This window comes from Octodon degus, unplaced genomic scaffold, assembly GCF_000260255.1.
Source record: "Octodon degus isolate 3935 unplaced genomic scaffold, OctDeg1.0 scaffold00153, whole genome shotgun sequence".
Taxonomy (NCBI): Eukaryota; Metazoa; Chordata; class Mammalia; order Rodentia; family Octodontidae; genus Octodon; species Octodon degus.
Window position 1 is genome coordinate 2984801 of NW_004524729.1, and position 22786 is coordinate 3007586.

The 22786-nt window shown below is 60.8% G+C and overlaps 1 protein-coding gene across 2 annotated transcripts in view; it reads right to left on the minus strand.

Annotated features, from left to right (window-relative positions):
* Celsr1 (cadherin EGF LAG seven-pass G-type receptor 1) overlaps window positions 1–22786 on the minus strand; it is a 115056-nt gene that overhangs the window by 43893 nt on the left and 48377 nt on the right. For both annotated transcript variants that reach the window (XM_023702564.1, XM_023702565.1), the window contains exons 3-8: window positions 13731–13953; window positions 11289–11404; window positions 9789–9877; window positions 1922–2079; window positions 980–1143; window positions 570–695 (exon numbers count right to left, since the gene is read on the minus strand). In XM_023702564.1, the coding sequence (XP_023558332.1) occupies window positions 570–695; window positions 980–1143; window positions 1922–2079; window positions 9789–9877; window positions 11289–11404; window positions 13731–13953 (876 nt within the window). The remainder of the gene's footprint in view (window positions 1–569; window positions 696–979; window positions 1144–1921; window positions 2080–9788; window positions 9878–11288; window positions 11405–13730; window positions 13954–22786) is intronic.

The following is a 22786-nucleotide window of genomic DNA, read 5'->3' on the forward strand; positions in this document are numbered from 1 at the left end:
AGGAGGAGGAGGAGGAGGAGAAGAGACCAGCCAGGCATGTAGGCCTGGAATCTCAGCACTCTGGAAGGCTCAGGCAGGAAGATCACAACTTCTAGCCCAGTTTAGACAACTTTGTGACTTTAAAGTTGGTTTTAAAAATAACACATTTGCTGAGGATATAGCTTAGCAGTACAGTGACTGCCTGGAAAGTACAAGGTCGTGAGTTTGATTCCTGGTACCAAAAGGAAAATAATAACAACAACAACAAAAATTTATTATATAAAAAGAGCTGGGGATGTAGCTTACTCAGTGCAGAAGCCTTGAATTTAACCCACAATACCGCCAAAAAACCCAAAACACAAAGATTCCTACTTAGCATTGTATGGCTTCAAACTGAATTTGCTGCTAAAAAGGGGTCTATGACATCACAGGACACGGGTGGGGTGCGGATAGAGGCCCAGCCCCGCTACGCTGGACCCTCAAGCAGCCAGCTGGAGGCGTCCCGGGGGTGGGGGCCGTGGAGGTACGCGGGCACTGTGGTCTACCGACACACATGTGCGTGTACACACACATGCCGCACCCCAGCTCACCTTGCTCACAGTTCTTGCCCCCAAAGCTCAGCGGGCAGCGGCACAGGTAGGTGCTCCAGCGGTTCACGCAGCTGCCCCCGTGCTGGCACACAGCGGCCTCGCAGAAGTTCCTCTGGGCGGCACAGCCTGGTGAGGAAGAGCCAGGCTGCCTGAGTGCCAAGGACGGGGCTTCGGGCAGCCCAGGTCACTCACGCTGGGCTCTGGAGGGCCTGGGCCATGGCAGCAGCAGACCCAGGCATCAGGGATACACTCGAATCCCAGGACCGCGGTGTCCGGGTCAGCCCTGGCCTCGCACCATGGGTTCCACATCCCAGGGGCCCCTCCGCAGCAAGACAGCACCCCCAGTGGCATGGAAGACGACCTCGGTGTGCCCCTTGGGAGCCGGGGGCGCTGCCCAGGCACCACAGTACCTGCCCTGGTGCCATTGTTGGCGATGAACCCGGCCATGTCCACGTTCTGGCCGTCAACCGACAGGTTGCGCATGCAGCCCACGAACTGCCGGTTGCGCACAGGGAAGTCCTCGGGCAGGTTGGGGACGCCGCCTAGGAGCAGGGGCCCTGTCAGGTCCAGGGACCTGGGGAGGCAAAGCGGGCTTGGTGACGTCCAGGTGGAGAGGGGCAGCCTCTGACCCCAGGGATGGACGCTGCCCTGGTGGAGCGAGCGGGCAGGCACCACATGCCAGGACAGAGGGCACAGCCTGCTGCCGGGGTGCAGGCAGGCCCTCACAGCCTCATGGGCCTCGGTTTCCAGCCTCACCCCACATCCTGACCAACAGCAGCTTCAGGCTAAGTGGCACCCCCAGGGTCATCCGTCCTTGCCTCGGATGGAAGGTGGGTCAGCAGGGCAACAGGGCTCTACCTGTCTGACCCACACGTGGTCCACACGAAGGACACCTGGTGTCCCTGGCGTGCACTGAGTGTGGTGGCCACGCTCACCCTCTCAGACTGGTGTCACAAAAGGAGAAACGTGACAACAGCTGTGCACGTCCACATTGGGCTTCCTCATGTCCGAGTCAGGGCAGCCCCGGGGACCTCTGAGACCAGCAGAGACGCTCCCTCCAGTTCAGAGTCGGGAGTCTGGAGACTGTGCCTGATGGACAAGCCCTCGGAGACGGGGCTGCGAGGGCCTCCAGGTCGCCAAGACACTGCCACAGCCCGGGGGCTGCCCTGGCCTCTCCCCCACAGACTCTCGGGGGACCTGTACTAGGAGGTTCTAGCCGCTCAGAGGGAAGGGCCCCGTCCTAGAGATGAAAAGCGCGCCTAGGTACCCACACCGCCTGCACAAGGTGACCAGCATCTGGAGCACCAGCTACAGTGGGCACAGCCCCCTGCGTCCCCCAGGACCCAGCTCACTTCTTGGAGCCGCTCTGGGTGCCCTGGGCAGCGCAGCTGTAGTTCCCAACATAGCTGCCGAAGTGCACAGCCACGGCGGTGTCACAGTCGTCCACGGTCACCACAGCCACCTTCTCCCCGGACGGCCCATGCGGCAGGCCCAGGCGCCCGATGTTAGGCTGTGGGAAGAGAAGGCACAGGGGAGGTCAGCACCTGCCTGGTACCCGCTGGCCTCGACCTGCGGGACCCCAGAACTCACACCTGACCATGGACTTGGATGGGAACAGAGGTGCAGCCATGAGATGGGGGGCCTCTGTGGGTCCTGGCAAGAGTGACAAGGAGCAGCCAGTGACACAGAGGCTGTCGCGGCCGGTGGTGACAGCCCACACTCAGGCCAGGGTCAGCCCCAGCCACAGGGCCTGTGCACCAGGGGCCACGTCCTTCTCAGAGCCCAGCTGAGTTCTGAGCAGCAGCCGGGAAGGACACAGCACAGCCAGGGCCTGCTGAATGCTCTGCTGCTCTTCCTGCTCTCGTAGGCCTGGGCTCCTCGCCGGCCCTCCCAACCCTGCCTGGGGCCCTCACACCTGGCTCCGCTGGCCCCGGGCAGCCCCTCTGCTCGCCAGGCTGAGCCCACCTACCCACAAGCCTAAGGCCCCTGTGGTCTCCCAGAGGCCCCTTGGGCCTTCACACCCCACTTCCCCAGGTAATAACCCCCGACTCAGGCCAGGCAACTGTCCCAGGACTTGATTGAGGGCCCTGGGTGGAAGGGAAGGCAGCACTTGAGCTGCTGTCACAGGAGAGCGACCAGGTGGCCGGCAGTGTGACTCCAGGGGTCCTTCCACGCAGGCGGCCTCCCTGGGAGCAGTGCGGTGTGCAGCCTACACCGCTGTACACGACCCCCCCAGCCGAGCCCTCCTGCTCCCACCAAGCAGCCCTCTGACTTGAACGAAACCCACTGCCATCCCTGGCTTCTCCACGTACAGGGTAAGGTCTTACTAGGAGACCCGACCTCTCTCTGCCGCAGGGACTCTGCAGGTGACATCACCACAGGACAGCTGGGTCCCCGGCAAGCCCTTCTTAGGGAGAGGCAAGGGAGGCCTCCACACACCAGGCACCCAGGACGTAGGCACAGCTTGCACCCTCGACCAGCTCGGCTGCCTGGTAAGCACTCCCCGTGTGGGGTCAGCTGAAGGTGTGGGAGGGACCACCTGAACTGCAGGCTGTGGGGCTGTGTGCGAATGCTCCGCAGAGCCCTAAGCACGGGGTACCATCCTGGGAGAGCGCAGCCCTCCCGACACAGCTCTGCAGCTCAGGATTTGGAATTCGGGAGGGAAGGCCTTTGAGAGGCTGTGCATGCAAAGCCACCACTCTTTGCCAGTGCTGACGGCTGAGCCCTTGGGAAAGAGCAGGAAGGGGTGGCAGGGGCATGGAGAGGACAGAAAATCTGCCCACGCCCCAGGGCAGAGCGCAGCCCAGCATCCACAGGTGGGCCGAGGAGGAGACCAGCCCGTCCACATGGTGCAGTACTATTCAGCCATAAAAGGTCAGCTGACCCCACTCTTTGCTAGGCAATCCTGGGGGTGCTGTATGCCACAAGAAGGGTCCCTAAGGGCTTGCAGATCTGCCCACGGCAGGCATCCTGATGCAGCAGCTGCAGCTTGGCCAGTGTCACCTTCCCCGCGTCCCTTCCTCCCAGCGGGCTTTGCTGGGCCTTCCAGCAGCTGAGGACAGGTTTTGTGTGTGCACAAAAGCCCTTGGTCCGCGCCAGCGCTCACGTTCCTGTGCTGCCAATGATCCTGCATCGGGGGCCAAGGGGTCCAATTACAGCCTCGGGGTGGGGGGGCGTGCATGGAGCATGGGAAACCGGACCCTGGAGGCCAGCCCAGGACACGAACGGACTCCTGCTTGGTGTCGGCCACGATTAAGTGATGCTGCCCACATGGCACGCACGGGTGGCTGCACCCGGGAATGCACGCAGGAGGCCACAGGCGGCGCTGCGCTATAGCCGGCACCTCTCACTCGCAGGGAGGTGCAGAGGGACCTCAGAGGAGAAATCGTGGCTCTAAGGACCTGGTTCCTAACACATGGAGCCCTGGGCAGCCTCCTGGGGACAGCGCTGGGCTCAAATACCACGGCAGCGCAGCCGGCCCTGCGGGCGCCTAGGTAGCCAGGGCTCAGGCCAGGACTCCCACAGGATACTCGGGGGCATCCTTCTCTCCCCTGCAAGTGAGGGCCCAAACCCAGGGCTCTCGGGTCATCCGCAGCACCTGCCTGGGGACCCTCCAGGGCACGCCAGTCTGTCAGTCTGCTTGCTACCTCAGCCAGTCAGGGGGCAGCGGCTGCCCGGCCCCCCCTGTGTGGCCTGGCACTGGGGGCTTGGCCGGGCCCTGCATCAGCCACAACCTGGCAGCGAGTGCCTGGAAAGACAGGATGGAGTCTGGGGACCCCAAAGCGCAGAGCAAAGCTCATTTTTCAAAGGTGCTGCTGGGGAGGTGAGGGGGAGGGGCTGAGGGGAAGCGTTGTCCCACGCAGTGCGCTGGCCACCCTCCCGGGAAGCTCACGCTCGCTCCTGTGCACACGCACACACTGACACCTGCTCCAGCTCACAGGTACCGCACCCTCGCTCCCAGGCAGACACGCCCACGTGGCCCCCATGCACAGGCTCTTGCATCTTGCACTCTTACATGGCCTGTGACAAAACCCTGGCCACCTCTGCAGGGACCCAAGAGTCCTTCTTTCCCCAGAGGCCCCAGGACCTGCCACCTCCTGTCCCACCTCCTTCCCAGATGTGACGAGACATCTGGAGATCGGGGGACTGGAGTAGGAAAGACACCCCAAGGTGACGGCCAGGCTCAAGCATGGGCCGTCACCTCCCCATCCCTCAGGTCCTCGTTGTCTCCTCAGGGTGAGAGGATAACACGAGCTGACGTAGCACAATGTGGGCATCTATCAGCCGGCACCCCGCTGCTGAGGTGGCAGAGGCCAGGAGGAGCCAGGGACAGACGGTGGCAGAGGAAACAAACACCCATCACCACCACCACCACCGACAGGAGTCCCTAACAGGGACTGGGGACTCCCCACAAAGGGTCATGCATGAAAAGGCCCGAGGTGGGCAGGCGACATTTCTGGGTGCCCTCAAGTTACCCAGAGGTGATTTTCAACCAGTGCAGGAGGTCACATTTAGGGAAGGAACCAGGCCACTTGTCCTCCAGCAGGACGGGGTGTCTCTTCCCACCACAGCACAGCCACGGCTCTCCGAGGGGCACAGCATCACCTCTCTCAGGGGCTCGCTGGCCCCCCCAGGCCTGTGTGGGTTTTATTACCTGCCCCTGGCTTCCAGAAGGAGGCTAGCATTCCAAGCCTGAGATATCAGATAAGGGCCCCTTGGGAGCCTGGGAATGCAGCCCTCCAGGAAGCAGACACCCAGAGGGCACAGGACGGGACACCCTGTGGGCCAGGGGGGCGGGCAGGGAACAGTGCCACGTACCTTGGGGGACATCAGGGCTTTTACTGAACAGCCCCAGGCTCTCCAGCCGATCAACGAGTCTCAGTCAGGCAGGGAGGTGTGCTAATACACCTCCTGAGATACTGGGGTCCTCGCCCCCTCTTGGTCTACACGGTTTTCTGTAAAGTTTACAGACCTCCAGGAAAGGTCACAGCCATGACCTTACATAGCCTTCAAATAGGATTTGTTGGGGCTGGCGAGAGAGCTCAGTGGACTAAGTGCCAGCTTTGGCAAGCGCAGGGTCCAGGGTTTGATCCCCAGTCTTACATGCTGCGCCAGCCCCACCCCCAGGGTGTGCTGAGCTGGTGACCCAGTCCGAGCATGGTGGTGCACGCCTGTAATCCCAGTGCTGGGGAGGCTGAAAACAGGAGGATCACTACGAGTCCGATCTGTGTAGTGAGACCGTGTACCAAATATATAAAATGAAAAAAAAAAAAAAAAAGTATGGTTTGTTGAAATAGAAAATGTGTAAAATACGGCTCCTAGGCACACACACCAGCGGCTCCAGCTCGGTCGCATGGGAATGTGGAAAAGCACACGGAGGACACAGCGAGTACTAAGACAGCTGTATGTGGCGGCAGCACACACCTGTAATCCCCATCTCTGAGAGGCTGAGGCAGGGGCATTCTAAGATCTACAAAAAACCTGGCTCTAAATAAAACATTAAAAAAAGGCCCGGAAGGCAGCTGGGGGAGTTGGCCCGGGGCTGCGCCCCAGTGCCAGGTGGGGGAGCGTGCGCTCTTGTCTCTACTTCCAGCGATACGCGACAAGCACCTCAAGGATCCCCAAAGGGCCGTGACAACGCTGCCGCCATTTGGCCCAGCACTGCCGGGGGCACCGAGTCCTGCCAACTACGGTCTGTGCTGCAGCCAGGAGGCCGGGCGGAGGTGGGTGCACACCCCACTCCTCACCCAGCAACGCCAACGCCCCGCGTTGGTCCCCAGCTGCTCCCATCTCCCCACAGGTGGGAATGGCGAGGCAGGATTGCCTGTGAGCACGGCCCTCCTCACCCTGCAGGGAAACTCAGCTCCTTCTCATGCGCGGGTGGCTGGCAGTGTCCCCATGCAATGATGAGTCGGGGCGGGGCACAGCCCATCCTCCCAGGATCTAGGGTGCACATGCTGCCGCAGGCCCAGGAGGTCGCACACCTCAGCCAGGCTGGAGCCATTTCTGACGGGGATTGGGGGTCACCTCGGGGTCACGGGATCTGCGGGGCAAGGACTCTGCTCGGCCAGAGGGGAGACTGGCTGGAGGGCAGCTGTTATGGGAAGCACAGCCCCACGCTCCGTCCCCAAGCCAGGCACTCCTGAAGGCTGCCATACCCCTGCACACCAGGCCACCCTACTCTGCAGCTGACCTACCGCTCCTCCCGTCCCATGGGGACAGTTTTCCCTCAGGGAACATCAGGCAGTGACTGGCGATCCTCTGGCTTCACTCTGATGGGCATCTGGGGCTGCTGGCCGGGGACGCTGCCAGGACAGGCCCAGAGCCATGGGCCCAGCACCAGCAGATGCCTAGTGCCATCTCCCCTCCCCGACACGGACCTGGCCTGGACTCTTGCCTCTGGCATCACTCCCGTCCACCCTGCCTGTGTCCCGGGGGCGCCCATGGGGCACACGTGTGTGGCTCCAGTGCATCTGGAGGTCTTGGGTAGAAGGGACACGGCAGGGCTTCTGGGGTGGGGGGAGCAGCAGACAGCAAGACACAGCCAGAGACCCCACAACACCTGCATCTGCACCCTCACCCAGAAGCTGGATGTCCAATTTACCAACTGTGTTTTCCTAAGAATCCAAGCACCCCAGTAGACAGGGCAGCCACGAGGCGGCAGCTGTGGAGTGGACGTGTTCAGTGGTAAGGGCCAGCCCTCCACCCCCAGGAGAAGTCACACACCCCCCCCCCAAGACTCCGGCCAGGTCTCAGCAAATCAGCTTGCACCACCACCTCCTCCTCCTCCTCTTGGCATCTTCAGGGTCATCTGCTCTTCCTACCCGGGACAGAACCAAAGACAGCATGGCAGACACCACAGAGACCTTCCCAGGGCAGGTACATCCGGACCTGGGCCACTGCCTCCCTCCTTCTTGAGAACCGTGTATCCCCAAGTCGTGCCGGGCCGGGCAACTCCGAGCAGCAGGGGGTGTCCCTGCACCTATATTTGTCAGAGCCACCAATGAGGCAGAAGTCATGCAGAGCTAGCCCTGCCTTCCTACGGATGGAGGGCGTGACCCCTGTGCGGCCCACTCAGCCTGACTCCACAGAATAAGCAAAATAACCTCCGGCCACAGAGGGGGCCTTGGAGGGGCCTGCTCCTGCCTGCAGGGGATCACTCCACACCCACAGTGCCCTGCGTCCCTGGAGATGCAGGCATGGCTTCCCAGGACTGCAGGTCAGCCTTCCGCTTCCTGCTAACCTTGCTCTGGACCCCTGTCCCCCAGTGGCCACTATGTGACAAGCTCATGCCTCTGCGTGACCCTGGAGGTGGAAAGGGAGGACAGACAGGATGGTGACACAGTGCCTGGGCTGAAATGGCCTCGTGGGTGCCACTGGCTGAGGGACATGCTGCTGGCTGCTGCTGCCGCCTCTGGCAGGGGGGTCCAGACTGTGGACCGCCAGCCAGGCGCAGCAAAAGGCCTGCGGCTGCGGACACTGAACCTCACAAGAGACAGTCCCGGCACCCCTCTACCTGGCAATGCCCACTACAGTTTCCAGAGCTCTGGAGAAGGGGAGGGGCCCTGTGGTGGCAAGAGCACCCCTCTTGGGGGTCATTTTTCCTTCAAGAGCTTGTGCAGCATCAGGACAAAGCCAGGACCTCTCTGGGCCACAAGATCACAGACCCTCAACCTGGTCCTCAAGCTTGGAGTTACCATGTTCCCACAGATGTCTCTGTTATCCTGCCAGACCCAGGGAAATGTCTGGAGAATGTGGACAGAGCACTTGTGGGGGCTCGCCCATCTGTCTGGGTTGTTCCCTGGGGCAAAGCTGGGCCCTGACATCAGTCAGAGCCATTCCTGTACTCAGAGATACATGGGGACACAGATGGGCCCTGTCCTTCCAAGACACAGGAGCTGGGGTGCCCAGGGGGAGTGGCTGGCCCTCAGGTGCTGCATGGAGAGGACTTTCCCGTTGGCAGAGGCTGGAAGGAACCCCCAACCTAAAGAGCGGGTCACGGGGTAGAAATTCGCACATGGGCCCTGGGGGGACCTGTTCTCCAGAGCAGCTGAAGCAGGAAAGAGGCCCCTGCAGAAGATGCGCCTCCCACTCGAAGACAGTGTGGAAAGAAAAACAGAATGTGGGCTGCACCCAAGCCCAGGGATAGGTCTTTCATGTGCGTGGTCCTTGCCCCCAAAGCCACGAGGCCACCCTCCCTGCCCACACTTGGACCTCTGAAACAGGGCAAAGCCAGACAGGTGTGACTGGGGAGCCCCCACCACACACTCACGAGGTGACTGCCCTGCTGACCGCACCCCACAGCAGGATGAACCATCCCGATGGCAGCAGGCGCCCCTGACCTGGGCCCGGCCTGCCGTTCCTGTCCCCAGGGTGCACTCAGTTCCCAGCCCCGAGGGTCTCCCCTCCCTGGGCACACAGCTGCAGCACCCACACTGCCTGAGCCCTGGGACTGCTCCCCAGGGGGGACACAGGACAAGAGCAGTGGTCACCATGCTGGTCATGGCTTTTTCTGTGCGTATGTGTGGTACTGAGGACCAAACTAAGGACTTTGAGCTTGCCAGGCAGACGCCTATGTCACTGAGTCACATCCCCGGCCTGGTCACGGCTTCTTGCAGCCTGCTGGGGGCACGAGAGGATGGCAGGATGTCCTGGGCAGATAAGGGGAGGCTCTGGGAGAGAGATGGCACTGGTGATGGGCCCCCAGCAGGGGGTGGGGTTCCGTGTCCACAGTGTCACTTGGGCAGTGCCCCCTGGAGGTCCAGTCCTCATGGAAGCGGCCCTCCTGCTGTCCAGCTCTGCAGAAGCCCTGGGCCACAGCTGAGCTCAGCAAGGGGCAGGAGAGGCCAGTGCTGACCCAAGGGACAGGAGCATCCCAGGAAGAACCAGGGCCCAGGAAGCCTTCTTATGCAAAACCTAGAGCACCCTTTCTCAGCAGCTGATAAACGGCAAGGAGAAGCAGCCCAGGAAGCCATCCCCAGGGCTCCTGGGCACCAGTGCAGGGTAGCCCCAGAGCTTCGCAGAGTGGCCTGGCAACCTCCCGGGGATGACTCCTCCCCGGGGATGACTCCAGCTGAGGCAGCTGTAGACACTGTACTCCGGCCCAGGCTGGGTCCCCTGCATGGCCACCTGTGCTCTCAAGGGCTCCTAGTTTCTCCCGAGGTCTGAGCCACACAGTATCAATATTCCAAGATGGAAAAGCCAGCAGGTCCCTCCTACCTTGTTGTAGTACTGGACCTGCACGGAGTGCCAGCGCCCATCACTCACGCCCCCGGGGATCTGCGGTGCCACAGTGGTCGTGGTCTCACCTGACAGGAGGAGGTACAAAGGGGGCACAGGTTATGGGAGGGCTCAGGCACTGCAGGGCAGAGGGTGGAAGGGGTGGTGGCCCTGCCCCCAGAGAGACCCCACCCAGAGCGAGGGCACCGTGGTCACCTTGGTCACCTTCAGCGGGAGCAAGTCGCAGGCCCCCAGGTCACAGTCTCCTAGCAGCCACTGCTCTGCTTTCTGCTTACAAAAGTAATTTTTGCTCATGCTTTTTAAATGTGGAAAATGCAAAGTGGTGCACAGAAGGGACACGCATGGGGGCCCTGTGTCCTCCCCCACGCACCAAGCACCCTGGGCCCGGGCCCAGACCCCCATGCACTGCGTGTCTCCCTGCTCTTACCCGGCCATGCCAGTCTCTTCCCTCCCCCTTTATTGCTTTGACTCTAATTCTTCTGTTTGCAGTGTCAGGACTGACCGAAGGCCTTCACACTGAGCTATGTCCCCAGACCTTATTGTTTTAAGAGAAGGTCTTGCTAAGTTACCCAAGCTGGCCTCAAACTTGTGATCCTCCTGCCTCAGCCTCCCAGAGTGCTGAGATTACAGGTGTGCACCACCATGCCTGCCCTTTTAAAGTCCGCAACACAGTGGGCTGCATGGTGAGGTCCTGGCACACCCGACTCGTGCATCTTGGTTTGGGGTATTTAGGGCATTCTCCCCAGGGGACCCCACTCCCATGGGGCCAGGGTGGTGCCTGGAATCTGCATTTCTGGAACCTTTACTGGCACCAGCCCTGGCCAAGTAGGGGGTCCACATGCACCAAGGACAGGGCCCGGCAGGGACTTCATCCGCAGCAGGATGTCCTAGAATGGAGTGGTGTGGGTCTGAGGACAGGGCCTGGCGGAGTGTGGTATCCCCTCCCGCATTGGTCGGCGAGTGTTTTGGTGGTGCTGTGTCCTCTCTTCAGTTGGGAAACCAGCTGACTGCTGCCATCTACCCGAGGCCAGAGGGCCAGGGCTCCAGGGACAGAAACCGCCCCTGTGCCCAGCTGGGTGCCCCGTAATGGAAGAACAAGCCTCACTCAGTCCTGAGAATACCTGCTACCACGTGGGACAGAGGTGCAGCCCACAGCGTCAGCGCACAGTGCTGCAGGCGGCAGTGGCCCTGTGGGGTGGGGCCTGCGGAGGAAGAGGCCACAGGGCAGCCGCCCCCGGGGGGCGCTGGGACCCAGCCCCTCTCTCTCTCTGCTCTGGGCTGCGTGAAGCCCCCGTCGCATCGCTCCAGGCTGAGGCTGAGGTCAGTCCTCCCGGGCACACACTCAGGCCTGGGCTCCAGCTGCACCACACTTATTTAAGGCTCGCCAGTCTGGGAAGTGGGAGCCCCCAGCGGCTCCGCAAGCCGGGCCCTCCCGGGCGGCCCATGCCGCAGCGGGCTCAGAGGCTCCTGCAGGCCTACCTGCCGAGAAGGTGAGCTGCACCTGCTCACCCACGATCTCCAGCGCGATGAAGTCGTGCTTCTCATTGAAGCGGCCATTGTAGAGCAGCAGCGCGTTCCGCTCCTGCGTGGCGAACCTGTGGGGCAAGCAGAAGCACGTCACATGTGCCCGCAGGCCATCTCCAGGGGAGGCGGCCTGGCCAGGAGGGCGCGTCGCAGGCCCGGGCCAGCAGATTCTGCTCCTGACACTGTCTTAACTTGGAGGGTTGAGGCGATCAGCACACGGGAAGCCCTGGAGGATGATGGCGACAACTCCTGTAGGGTGTGACCGATTGGCTGCACAAGGAGAATACGACACACAGAGGCTAAGCCAGCCACAGATGGGCTGGGACGGCGAACACAGGAAGACAGAATTCTCCCCCGGAAGTGAGCCCACACGCGGCACCAGGCACGGGGCACGCTCCCGCTCACAGGACACTGTGCTGAAGGACCATCTAGGTCTCCCCGAGGCCACCGTCTCACTCCGCCGAGTCAGCACCTCCTGCTCCCAAACACGGGTTGAAGGGGGCCCAGGACCTCTGAACCCGCCACACCTGCCCCAGTCGCAGCCTAGGCCCTCAGGGCAGCTCCCCGCACCTCCCCACCTCACTGCTGCTGGGCTGTGCCTGCTGGGTCAGCTTGTCACATTGTTGAGTTTATTCCTAAATTACCGGCCTTTTGCGTCTGGTTAGAAGGCTAATGCTCAAGAGGAGGGACGGGGACGTGTGAAGCTTGCCCAGTCCAACCCAGCTCTATGGGAAGTACTCAGGAAACAAAGGAGTCACTTGCAACCCAGCCACACCACAATTGGGTCTTAGATCCCCCAGGACACCAAGGGCCCTGACACCCCCAGATCCTCGCAAGACATTACCCTGCAATGGGTCAGTTGGAGCCAGACTCAAGCAGCTGATCTTGGCCTCTGATCCCTGGCACAGCACCCAGGGCGAGGACAGTCCCCACAGCCCCACACCGCACAGGGGAGAGGCTCAGGAGCAGACACGGGTGTCACCTGGCCTCGTTTCTCTGCAGACCCAGGTAGGATGGAGCAGGTGCCACTGCTGGGGACAGAGGGACACAGCTGGCCCAATGAGGGGAGGTGGTAACAGAAGCTGAGGGAAGCCAGGGCCCAGGGAAGCAGGAGGGAAAGACAAAGCGGGGACGAGGGGAGTTGGGCACGGAGCCTGCCCACCCCGGGCAGGGCTCACTCATCAACAGACACTGGAAAGAGGAGAAGGGCTGGGAGAGAAGCCCCGAGACAAAGCCCTGAGCAGCCCTCGCCAGCAGTTCCTGCACCCGCCCCTCCCCTCGAACGCAGCCCGGAGCACCGGCTCTTACAGGGAACCTGGGAGCACTGGCTATGGCTGGACCTTTGAAGCTGGTCAGGCCGAAGGGTGCGGCCTGGAAACTGCACCACATGAAAGAACCCTGCGGAGGCTCGCTCAGTGGGACACACAGGTGTGTCTCATGGCATTGCGCACAGTGTCTAAGCAGTACTACTTTTTATTTTATTTTTTTCTTTAATTTTCAGTCCTGGGAATGAACCCAGGGCCTTACATGGGGCTACAGTTCAAGCCCATTTCGATTTTTTTTTTCTAATTCTGAGACAACCTTGCTTGACCTTGTGATCCTCCTGCCTCAGCCTCCCAGAGTACCGGCTGACAGCAGGCACCACTGCACCGGGCCAGCAGGCTTCCCTCGGTGGCCTCCAGCACTGTCGCTGGCTCCCAGGTCACCCTCCTACACCAGGCTTTCAGTCACCTTTTGGATGAACTCCTGTGACGGAGTAGCCTGGGGGTCCCCAGAATGTACGTGACTACACGTGGCCACCACCCCCACGTGGCTCACACACCCCAGCCTCAACCTGTCACAAGTCACCATGAGTGAGCAGGCAGCACAGACTCCTTCCGAGTGGGGGACACAGAGACAGGCCCAGAGTAGGACCCTCAGAGAAGCAGGGACGCGGCACTCAGTGGGCCGAGCGGATCCTCCCAGGACAGAGGATAGGGTGCTACAGCGTCACCCAAACACCAACTGAGCCACCTCGCAGGAACCACCCTGCTCTGCTAGGTCGCATGAACTGCACATCATGTTTGTCCGGTTGCTTATTTGCGACAGGGTCTTGCTATGCTAGTCAGCCTTGAACTTACGGTGATCCTCCTGCTTCAGCCTACCAAGTGCTGCGATTCTCAGTGAGCAGCACCACACCTGGCTGATTTTAAAAATGTAATTAAATCTACATTGGGGGGCAGTGCTTGCTCCATGTCCACTATCACAGCCAAAATTCTCACCCTCTGCTACACAGCCTGCAGCCCCAGACCGCCCAGCTGCAGCCCACACCTACCAGAGCCTCCTGCAGAGGACACCTGCCCTGCACCCCAGGCGGGGGACCCCAGAGGACCGCATGGACGTGGGGTGCACACTTACGCGAGCGAGACGGTGAAGTGGAAGCGCTGGCGGAGGCCGCGGAAGGTGACGAAGGACTCGGGCGGGAAGCTGCGCGTGCTGACCTCACAGTAGGGCCGCTCGAACTCGCCCGGGGGGCACACACAGTGGAAGCCACCAATGAGCAGGTTCACGCAAGTGCCCCCGTTCTTGCACACACCATTGGCACAGCGACCGGAGCGGGCGTTCACCTGGCAGTGGTCCCCTGAAGGACAAAGGTGAGAGGTGAGCAGGAGGCCAGGAGCAGCCGGTGGGGTGCCACGGGCCACTTGGAGGAAGAAGGGGACCAACCCAGGGGGCGTGACGCCGTGTGGCTCCTCGGCACGTGGACTTCTGCAGGCCTGGCAGAGTTAGGAAGGGAAGGGCAGCACTTTCTGGTGGCCCAGGGGCTGGGGTCACTGGGTCCCTCAAAGCTCCCAGGAGGTCTCCCCCACTGAGTGTTAGGGGACCGAGTCTCTGGCCTGCCAGGTCCCGAAACTCCAAAGCACACCTGAGGGATCTGACCCTAAGCCTTCTACAGGCCCAAGCTGAGACGGGATGGTCTCCTGCCTCCATGTCTCCTGCCTGGCACTGCTGGCCACAGCAGAGCCGGCCAAACACTCAGACACATGCCACTAGCAGGCTGCCAGCTGTCGCCCACGCTGACCCTGCACATCTGGGGTCTCAACTTGCCAACAGTCACGAGTGGCTCTCCCTCTGCTATGGGTCCTCTGTGGGAGGCGGCACCACACGCTGGTGCTTTCCCCAAGCCCTGATTGCACTGTGGTGGTACAGGCAGAGAAACCGGGGCCTCCCCACAAACCCCAGGCTAGCATGGCCAGCTTCGTCCTCTCCCCAGAAGGACAAATCCCCGCAGGCTCCACCACACACCTCGCCTAACCGTCACCGCCACCCGGTAAACGAGGCCGCAATGCAGAGCGAGGCTCCAATATCCGAATCCAGGCAGGGTGAGAACACACACCATGACCACAGGCTTCGAACAAGACAGTGGGGACCAGAAAAAGAGACCAGAGGCAGCGAGACACCACAGTGTGCCCCAATACCCCAGCAGCCCCAAGGCTCCAGGGTGCCACAGGTGCAAACAGGGATGCTGCACTCAGGCAACCCCAAGGTCCCCAGCCCCAGGAGCCACCACCTCTGCAGTGATGGTGTCCATGCCAAGGGCCGGGCCAGGCCAGGCCAGCACCCGGTGCCTGCCCAGCCAAGGCTGCCTGAAGGCTGTCTCAGATCTTGGGGCCTCTTGACAGCCCGGGGAGCCTCCAGCAGCTTGGTCTCGAGGAGAAGGGGCTGAGTCACCCAGCTTCGCCCCTGCAGCTCTGAAGGAGCTGATTTGACACTGTGACAATCAGAGACAAGCAGAGCTTCGGCCAGGCTGTGTCTCCTCCTCTGCCCGAGCCACCCAGCCTTCCCCAGCACACATCCACACCTCACACTCGTGCACACCTGCTCACACGTGCACGCACAGCCATACCCCCTCCCGTGTGTGTGCATACCCATGGTCTCACGTGGGGACTCGTCCTCCTGCACACGCTCACACACCCATACCTACTCTGCAGACTCCGAGTCACAGACCTAGTCCTTGTACATACCACACACAACCTCATGTGTGCACACTCACACCCACAGATGCTCACACTCCTGCATCCTCACACAAACCACACATATGCACACGTGCGTGCATGCACGCACACACACTCCCATATGTACCACAGCCCCAGTAAATTCCGTGTCTGAATTTGGAGCCTGTGGCTGGACACATTTCTCCTTCACTCTTATCAAATTTTCTAATTCCTAACCCGGGCCAAGAGGCATCTGCATGTGCGCATGCGCAGTAGGCCAGGTTAGCTAGCTGTCAGCCAAGCCCAGCCTTTCCCGGGAAGCAAAGTCACCCTGAGAGCACAAGACGACACATGGCTGCTATGCTACCAACTGCAAGGAGAGACAGAGGCCCTGGTGGCCCGGCCACACCCTCCCAGAAGCTCCACAGCCGGGGGCCAGGCTCCTGCTCAAACTTCCCAGGGGATGCCCCGCCCCACCCCACCTGCTCCTGTGTCCCATCCTGCCCAGGCCTCAGAGGGTGACCCAGCAGCACTCGGCCTTGCACCTGAGGGCTGGGCCACTTCCTGCCTGAGAGCCCAGGATGTCCTCTCAGAGGTCTGAGGAAGGAGGCTGGCCAGGGAGGGCAGCTGCCGTCCATGCTGCGGGAGCTGCACACCCGCTTCTTCCTGGGCTCTTAGGCCACCCCGGAAGGGAAGACACAAACCCACTCCTGGGGGTCCCAAGCAGGACAGTGGATTCACATGGAGCCCAGCAGGGAGCACTCCTGTCCCTCTGCTACAACAGCTCCTAAGTCACTGAGTGGTTGCTGCCTGCTTGTTACAGGGAGGACATGTCTTGCTTCTTTCTTTCTGGGAAGGAACCTACCCACATCCTGGGCCACCATGACAGAGGCCACAAGCCAGGACCTTCAAATTACAGACCTGCACCTCTCACAGTTCTACAGCCAGAGTCAGTGACCAGGGGGCTCCAGGAGGACTCGGGCTGTGGCGCCCACATCTTGGGCTGTGGCCTTGTGGCTCTAGTCTCTGGCTCTGCCGCTACTATGGCCGTCTTCCCTGAGTAAAATCCCTCTGTCCTTTCTCCTACAGAGACACCGGCCACTGGCCTGGGGATCCACACTGAGTCCATGTTGATTTCATTACATCTGGAAGACTATGTCCCCATGAAGTTGTACCATGTGCACAAGGATGTACCCCATCACGGCCACCCTGTGTCGGTCGCCACCACAGCACCCTCTGGCCTTCGCAAACAGGATAGTAGGGCCAGTCCCCGAGGATGCCCCTTCTGCTTGGTGACTCCTCAGGGACGGACCTCCTGCCCAGCCACTATCGTCCCACTGAGCCACGAGGAGGGGGTACAGCCATCTCCATCGTCCACCAGTGGCCAACCCCTCCCCCCCACCACTCTGAGGCTCCCACGAGCCTATTCTCCTTGGGGACCCCCATCTGTGCAGCCGAGGTCTCAGAGCTACCCCCGCCTTACCCCTGGAGCCCTCCACCCACAACCATCTCCCAGGGGCCTGGGCACTCTGCAGGGCCACCCCGATGTTACCGCACATGAGGCACCCATGCACCCCACCAGCTCACACATCGGCAGCCTGTACACAGGTCTGGCTGGCTTAGGAGCCCCTCTGGGACGGCCCTGCCTCACATAGGTCCTGCCCTGCCTGGGCTGTCCTCACCCCTCAGTGTTAGCATCCATGTCACCCCACAGGCCCTGCGTCCCCCAACCAGGGCAGGGAACCCCACCCGTGACCATCCTCCGGTCCTCTCAGGGTCCCTGTCTGTGGCTTCCCTGGGCCCAGAGCCCACCGTGTGTCCCCACCTCTGAGGCACACACCCTGGACAGTGCTAGGGACTCCCTGCTGCCTGGAGCACACCCCCTCTGCTCCCTCACGTACCCCACTGGAGGCCGTGTGCTCCCCTCTGTCTTCCGAATCTAAGAACACAGGGCACACAGCAGGGGCCCCATGTGTGCAGGACTCTGAATGAACACAGGACGGGAGGGGCACCTGAGGAAAGCGCGGCGCGCGTCCGCCCAGCAAATGCTGCGGGATGAAGTCGGGAAACGCCAGGCTCCCCGGTCCCTGAAGAGGATTCATGCTCTCGCGCTTACCCCTAGGGCTCGGGAGGTCTCGGACGTGCGCCTTCCTCCTGGCTGGAGTCCGCAGCACAGGAAGCACCTCAGTGCGATGAAGAACCAGCCGCATGGCTGAGCTCTGTCGGTGAGAACTGGGCTTCTGAGGAACGGGATCCCTGCTGTGTGCCGGGACCCGCAGGGGTAGGGGCTCGTCTCTGAGTCCCAGCGCCTTTCAGGCCAGCCAGGGCCTGCCAGTGTCCACACCTGCCGTCACCCACTACTGTCCTCCGGACCCACACACACCCAGTCACCACCCTGGTGACGCCATCTCCCGGCATGGTCAGCCACCCTCAGGCCACCACCCTCCAGAGCAGTGGCTGAAGGGACGCGCACCGTGGTGGTCTGTAACGCCTTTATTTGGGGGAGGGTGAGACGGAGCATCACCTCAAACTCATGGCGATCCTCCTGCCTCAGCCTTCTGAGTCCTCGGATTGCAGGCATGCACCACCACTCCTAGTGGTAATTCTTAAATTATCTAATTCGAGGGGAATCCTTGGCATCCAACTTAGCGCCAGGTCTCCCACTGTCTCACACAGCTCTTGGTTAAGCAGCCATTTCAATGAAATAAATGTCCCAGCTTATGTACTATGAGGGTTTCACTTCATCTGTCCTCTTGGGGCTCTCCCAATCAGAATAAATTCAGTGTCCCCTGACACCCTGGCATTCGGCACAGGGCCGCATGTTCTCAGAGTCATCCTTGAGCCTGCAGAGAGTTGCCCACGCGCACCCCATAACTGCCAGCACTCCCACCCACGCCAGAATGAGGTTCACCGGGCAACCGGATAGCTCAGCTCAATAATGCATGAGGCCTGCTCTGCACGCAGGGCGCAGGGGCTGCGTCTCGGCCTCCACACCATGGCGCCAAATGCAAAGCCCCCTGAAAGAAACTGGGAAAGATGCAACAGAAAATCTTTTTTTAAAGGTTTAAATCCAGGGCCTCTCCCTCACCAGACAAACGTTCTACCACCAAGCTGTACGCTCCGCCTCAGAAGCACTCTCAGCTGCAAAAACAAGACTTCTGCCAGGGACAGTGGCCCACGCCTGTAATCTCAGCGCTCTGGGAAGCCGAGGCAGGAGGACTGCAAGTTCAAGCTCAGCCTGGGCAATTGAGCAACTTCACCAGACTCTGCCTCAAAATAAAAACAGGCTTAGGGAGTCGCTCCGCGTTAAGGCTCTGGAACTACCCCTAGTACCTCTGAAACAGAGGAGCCTGAGCCTAGGTCCTACAAAACAAAGAAAAACCCCAGCTCCCCACAGCCGAGGTGACCTCACACACAGCCCTGTCCCTGGATACCTGTCTGTCCCACACCAGCCTTATGGCCAGAAGGACACCGCTCTGCCTGTCCAGAGACTGGCTGGTTATACCAGTGCCAACAACCCTGGGCCCGAGGGATGCTGGCCCTGGAAAGGCCCCGGCTCCCGGGGCTCAGGCACACAGCCCACCTGCAGCAGGAGGAACAGCCCCAGAGGGCAAGGGCAGATTCAGCTTTGCCAACTTGAGTGTTTAAGCAAATAAAAAGATGATCCTCTCCCAGTGTATGAAACAGCCAAGGGCTCTGAACCAGAAAAACTAGAATTTCCAAAGACAGCCAAGAGTAGAATTCGGGCGCAAGGCACGGAGGGCACCGTGAAGCCGGAAGTTGAAGCAGGATTAACGCTCGACAGCGAGGAGAGAGGGAATGGGGCTGGGCGCCAGCGCCCTGGAATCACAACGGGGCTGCAGGCTCCTTGGGGGAGTCACACACACCAGGAGACAGCGCAAAGCCCACCCAAGGGCTCGGTCGTAACATGACTCCAGGACATAGAAGGGGCCTTGTGTCTTAGCAAAGAGGCCAGCTGAAGTGCAGCTCCAGGCAGAAGCTCGGAGACAAGAAGCACAAGACAGGCCACGCGGGGGAGATGTGGACTTGGGGCACGCCCGAGCACTTCCCGCACCAGCCCAGTCACCTGCCGCGCGCACACCTGCTCACTATGCAAATGCCCACCGCCCTCCGTTCCCTCCTCCTCTGCCCTTTCCACCCACCCACGCACCCATCTTCCACCTATTCATCTACCTGCACGCATGCTCACCAACCACCCTTCCATCCTTCACCAGCGAGCCAGCCTCCACGCATCATCCACCCCTGCATCTACCCAACTGTCCCTGTGTCACCCATCCATCCATTTGTTCACATACCCATAAACCACCCAACCATCTGCCTACCAAGATGAGGATGCACCCCGACCTGGGGCTCCGAGCCAACAAAGAAAACTCCAACCAGACCTGAGAGAGACCCCCAGGCCCCTCGCACGCGCACACACACACACACACACACACACTCCCAGGCCTCTGCACACACAGGGCAAACACAGAGCAGGCCAAGGCAGAGCCCAGCCCCCTCCTATCCGGCCACAGGGCAGCACCCACAGCCAAGGCCTTGGCTGCACACAAAGGCCCAGGCAGCTGTGGGCCAGGCAAGGCCACACGGAACAGTGCAGGGACCCTGACGCAGCCCCAGGACAGAAGCAGGAGCAGCAGGGGCCACAGCCACCAGGCGCCTGCAGCCACAGGGGGCACCCAGGCAAGGTGACACAGAGACAGATGGACAGGGAGAAAGGACAGGGCCACAGAGCCACGCCGGAGCCCCAGCTATTCAGGCAGGTGGCCTCCGCGGTAGCCTCTCCTACAGCGTCACGGCGCCATCAAAACCACCACCCTGCAGGGGAGGCCTCAGCACGGGCCACACTGATGGGTAAACGAAGGCTATGAGGCCAGCGTCACACAGTGCCAGGTCAGGGACTGGTGCGGAACTTCTACCTGCCCAGCGTCCCCGAAAATGGACAGAGCTGGTGCCCCAGACTCCCACGCACTGCTGCCAGGGACAGAGGTGTCCCGAGCAAGCTCCTGAGCAGAGCCTCGGCTTCCCCGGCTGTAAATGCATCCCTGAGGGCCAGGATTCCCGTCTCTCTGCCTCCAAACTATCCCAGCACCCAGAAGCAGTGTGGGAAAGGGCTCCCGCTGCTGCCCAGCCCCTCTGCCCGCCAGCTCTGCTGCTGCCGCCCCGCTCCTTCCCCATTCCTGGGGACCGCTCCCCGCTCCCCGCTCCGGCAGAGGCTCCAGCTTTGGTTTCTCGCCACCTGGAGACTCTCTGGGCACCTAGCCCGGCCCTGATCCCGTCTGGCCCCTCCCACCTGGCCAGGCTACCAGGAAAGGCCCCAGGTAAGGTGATACCTGCCCACCCCGCCTACCACCAGGGGAGCAGGGGGAGGATGGGAGGCTGTGGGCTGTGACCGAGGCGGCCTCTTCTGATGACTTCATCAATGTCTTCGAAGCAAATTCCCAGAACTGCCAGACACACCCATTGTTCAAAATATGGGTAAAAAATGAATTCCTGCGGCAAAAAAACCCACTCGATTCCCGCCCATCCCCAACGCCCAACCCCAACTCTGAGACACCTGCGAAACGAGGGGGGAGGGGCTGGGCCCACAGGACGGGCACTGCACTGTCCTGGCCTCAGGCCACCCCAGTGCCCGCTCAAAGACACCGCCTGTGGGTAGGCAATGTCCCCAACCTCCCTGCTCAGTGGCCCTCTTTCAGCAGGTACGGGTGGACCCTCCAAGGCGAGTCCCTGTCCTTATTCCTGGGGCGCGAGATCTAGAGAAAATCAAAGTCACCCAGATACGGGACAATGCCGGCCACGTGGTCCCATTCTTGAGAAATGCTGCGCCATTCCCAGCAGCAGAAACGGCCAAGCAACGGGCAGGAAGGAGTGGCGCCAAGGAGGGTGCTGCAGGAGGAACCCTGAGTGTCCGCGGAGCACGTGTTCCTATCAAAGGATTCTGCTGCTGCTTCGTTTGAGATTTTAATTTAGGGCTACACAATCATTTTCACTTTAGTGATAATTAACTCTCAGGCTTACAGACTAAGCTCAGCTTTGCTTGCGTCCTCCGGCCGGTGGCGATTCTGACGCTCACACTGGCCCCCGGCCTTTCTCCGGTGCTCAGGGTACGTCATTCCTCAGAGGGAGCACGGCCTCTGCAAACGCACAGGGAGGTGCGGGGTCTGGGGTGGGGGTCACATCGTGTACTAAGGAATCGCCCAGTGACTGCAAGGCTGCCGCTCTCTAAGCAAATCCCAGACTCAACTGCAGCCATGCCTGCACTGACAAGAGGCCAAAGGGACCCAGAATTTATCCTAAAAAACTCCTCACGGGGGGGTGGGGGGGTTATCCTAAAAAACTCCTCACGGGGGGTGGGGAGGGAGGTTGGGGAGACAGCTCAGCAGTCTAAGCACCTGCCTGGCAAGCCCAAAGACCTGGGTTCAATCCCCTGTACCACACACCGTGCCAGCCCCAGCCTCAGAACCCCCAGGTGGGCCGTGCCAGTCACTGAAACCAGGCATGGTGGTGCACGCCCATAATCCCAGCACTGGAGAGGCTGAGAAAAAGAGGATCACTATGAGTCCAAGCTGCATAGCGAGACCCTGTACCAAATAAAAGATAAAAAAACCCTCTCCCTATGGGCAGACAGGTGATTCAATTTTTACAAGCACTGTTCTGGCCTTGAACCTGCACAAAACATCCTCATTCCCCAGGAGGCCCTCAAGGTCCTTGGCAGATGGCTCAGAGCTCAAAGCTAACCCACCACCGAGGGTCTCTTAGGCACTGACCACCCTGGGGATGCCCAGCCCGAGCAGCACCTGGCCACTTGCAGGGGCTGGACATCCTGCGGGTGCAGAGCCCAGGGAGAGCCACAGGCACCACGATCCTTGTCTATGAGACAATAACTGGTATGATTTGCTGAACTGCTCAAATGTGGACAAGTGGCCCAAGGTCACACACAGGGATCAAGGTTAAACTTCACCTTAACAGAGGAGACCAGCCCATGATCACCCGGGTGAACCCTCCTAACGACAGGAAGCTGCTGCCCAGGAACGCATCCATCATCACTTCCATCTGGAATGGTCAGTCACCTAATCCGGGTCTTCCTGAGGCAGGCGACAGGAAGGGACAGACTCATGGGAATGTAGGATGCGGGAGTAGTCTAGCTCACTGCTCCAAGCCTGGGCAGCTGCTCGCCTGCAGCCATCACATGGACTCAGTGTCCCAAGAAGGGAGCTAAGAGGCAGGCAAGAGCTCTGTCCCTTCCAACTCAGTACTGAAGCTGCAAAGCTGGCCCCCTGACCAAAGCACAGGACACGTGGCAGCTCTTTCAACCCTAGCTCACCTGCAGAGTCCACCATGCACACCACACACCTGCACACAAAGCCTGCTGTATACACTCCACACCTGCACAGAGCCTGCTGTATACACCACACACCCTCACACAGAGCCTGCTGTATACACTCCACACCTGCACAG